The sequence below is a fragment of the Vollenhovia emeryi genome, unplaced genomic scaffold (assembly GCF_000949405.1).
Source record: "Vollenhovia emeryi isolate VEMERY1.0 unplaced genomic scaffold, V.emery_V1.0 DF943719.1, whole genome shotgun sequence".
In the NCBI taxonomy this organism is placed as follows: Eukaryota; Metazoa; Arthropoda; class Insecta; order Hymenoptera; family Formicidae; genus Vollenhovia; species Vollenhovia emeryi.
In genome coordinates this window covers 2-2,885 of record NW_011962647.1, presented here as the reverse complement: position 1 = coordinate 2,885, position 2,884 = coordinate 2, and the positions used below count along the sequence as shown (strand labels likewise).

The 2,884-nt window shown below is 35.9% G+C and overlaps 1 protein-coding gene across 1 annotated transcript; it reads left to right on the top strand.

Annotated features, from left to right (window-relative positions):
- Window positions 1-23: 23 nt before the first annotated feature.
- Window positions 24-2,073, top strand: LOC105565077. The gene is made up of 2 exons (XM_012017942.1): window positions 24-1,531; window positions 1,600-2,073. The coding sequence occupies exon 1, from the start codon at window positions 365-367 to the stop codon at window positions 1,403-1,405; it is 1,041 nt and encodes a 346-aa protein (XP_011873332.1). The 5' UTR covers window positions 24-364; the 3' UTR covers window positions 1,406-1,531; window positions 1,600-2,073.
- The last annotated feature ends 811 nt before the right edge of the window (window positions 2,074-2,884 follow it).

Here is a 2,884-nt window from a genome sequence, read left to right as displayed (position 1 = left end):
TGGGAATAATGTCTGGCCTCCGGGCGAGCCTCCTTATATACTGACGAGACCAAATCTTACTCCCATGTTTTTCGCCCGCCACCATGCGCGGCCTAGCGGCGGCCGGCGAACTACTCGCCGGCTGGTGCTCGTGCGCGCGCGCGCGCGCGTCGCGCAGTGCCGGATTGCCGAGATGTGCCGGATCGCGTATTGCGACCGCCACAACGTTAATTTCAAATATGCAGTATTCAAGTAGCAGCAACAGTTTAAACTTCATTATACATTATTAAAATTATTCACCATTACAGCAGAACGTTTAATAGAACAGAAATTATTTTATTTTTTATTTGATGACATCGTGTATAAGCAGACATTTGGGATCCCGATGGGGTCCCCACTCTCCCCCGTCATCGCGGATATTGTAATGCAGGATCTAGAGGTGACAGTACTTAAAAAAATCAATCTTTCTCCGACTCTTTACTATAGATACGTTGATGACATAATTATGGCAGCACCAAGCGCATCAATCAGCGATATCCTAGTAGAATTTAATAATTACCATAATAGGCTAAAATTCACGATCGAACACGAATTGGATGGAGCCATCAGTTTCCTGGACTTACGATTAAAATCAGATGATAACAATTTAACGATAGATTGGTTTCACAAAAAGACATCATCAGGAAGATATCTATCTTTCTTCTCTAACCATCCGATGTGCCACAAGATAGGCATGATCTACAGTTTAGTAGATAGAGCACTGACGTTGGCAGACCCTTTTTTCCACACAAAAAATATAGAATATTGTATAAACGTTTTAATCGAGAATGGATACCCCCTCCCACTAATATTTAAAGAGATAAATCGTAGAATAAGAGTATTGCATAATAGAAAAGAAAACATTAACACGGAACCTGATGACAAACCGGAAAGGAAAATCATAGTCCTTCCTTACATCCAAACGATCTCGAGCATTGCAAAAAAACACATAGACAGATCAAAGTTCATGCTGGGATATCGCTGTGTGAATAGACTTACTAAATACATTAACACACATAAAGATAAAATCGAAAGAACGAAGGAAACGAATGTAGTATATAAAATACCATGCGAGGAATGCAATGTGTCGTACGTAGGACAGACTAAGAGAAGGTTGAACACGAGACTTAAAGAACATATGAACAATGCTAGACTGGAACCATCGAGACACTCGGTATTAACCCAACACATGGCTGAGACTAATCACACCATGGATTGGAAAAAAGCCTCGATTCTTGACAAGGAACCGCTATGGCAGAAAAGAATAATCAGCGAGATGATCCACATAAAGGAGCAAGAAAACAGCATCAATTTACAAAAAGATACTGAGTCACTCGATGGTACCTATTTTGACCTCCTTAAAAAGCTATCTAATTTTAAAGAATAACATTAACAATACATAGATAAACACAAGACGCGACCGATCTTAGTCTGTAACTACAAGTCAACGGAGAGTGACACAGATCTGTCCACAAAACTCGTATTAATAACGAAAAAACCGGGAGATAAAAATGTAAGTTTAAGATATCTACTATCAATTTCTTAACATTAACAACCTAACAAAGAAAATTTACACATCAGATCAATCACCAGAAGAACGGTCCTATTTTAGCCGACTAACTAATAATAGGAAAATCCGAACCGCAGTACAAGTTATTAGACGGGAAAGAACAGATCTCGGACAACAAAAACCACACGACAGCTCACTATAAAGATAATGCGTTTTACAATTCTTGACACAAACTCCATTTTATATCTTTTACTTTTTGACCGTAATTATACTTTGTAATATATTTATACACCTATACATTCTGACCATTTTACACTGTTAATCTAGATGTAGGTAATTTTATGATTTTATATTAGTAACTTAAATTTGCGCTGAAGAAGGTGCTGTGACACCGAAACGTCCGCAACAATCTTGTATACCTTTGAATTTTTAAATATACGAAGTAAATGTTTTAAATTATTAACTAATGTCATCATCTATTCGCTCGTAACATTGGCCTTTATATTGACTCATTTGTTTTTACATATAACGAGCTGATCATACTAAATTAATTTTTGAAATTATTTTAGTTCTTTAGCTAAATATTTCGCACGATTATTTTTCAATAAAATTAGTGTTTTTAACACATAGTTGTCCATAGAAGAGAAAATAACTTTATCATAAAATAACGGACAAAATTTCCTTAAGTTTACATAAGATATATTGTGTTAGCAAATTATTTTTCTTCGCGTGATGTCTGTAAGTGGAACAAGTTTTCGACTTGCCTGCAACATCCCTGAGATCTAAGTAGCTGCCCTCTTGTGCCGTTCAGTGAACTAAATTTGCAGTCGGTAATCAATCTCTCATGGTGAAAGGGCCGGCGCAGCAGCTAAGATTCACCCTGTATATAGTGATGATTAATTCGTGGAAACAAGACATATCCTTTCACGCTTACATGGAAGAACATTTTAATGCGTAAAAGAAGAGTTGGATCTAAGGCGTTAGAAATTATACATGCAAAAATATTAATCGTATTATTGTTCTTATAAAAGTTGCGTCATTGTACAAAAATATTTTGCTGTATTTAGTAATTTTATATTCTTTAAGTACAGCAATAATGTAATTAATTTAAGCTAATATAATATTCGAGACATTACAATATAATTTAATAAATTTACCAAAATCGTGTTTAAATGTGTATTATACAAAGGATGAAAGTATAAGCGGGTACAGTATCGCGAGAGAACATTCTATTATTTAATACTTTTCGTATAATTATGTCGTTAATTTTTACCCACGAATATTTTTCGCGAGTGTCCTATGCATGGATGCAGTGTGTCCATGGTCCTGTGCAATAAAGAGAAAAGGCAGAGATAC

What these genes read in the sequence shown, in the direction of transcription:
- LOC105565077 (XM_012017942.1), top strand. Translation starts at nt 365, where the DNA reads ATGGGGTCCCCACTCTCCCCCGTCATCGCGGATATTGTAATGCAGGAT.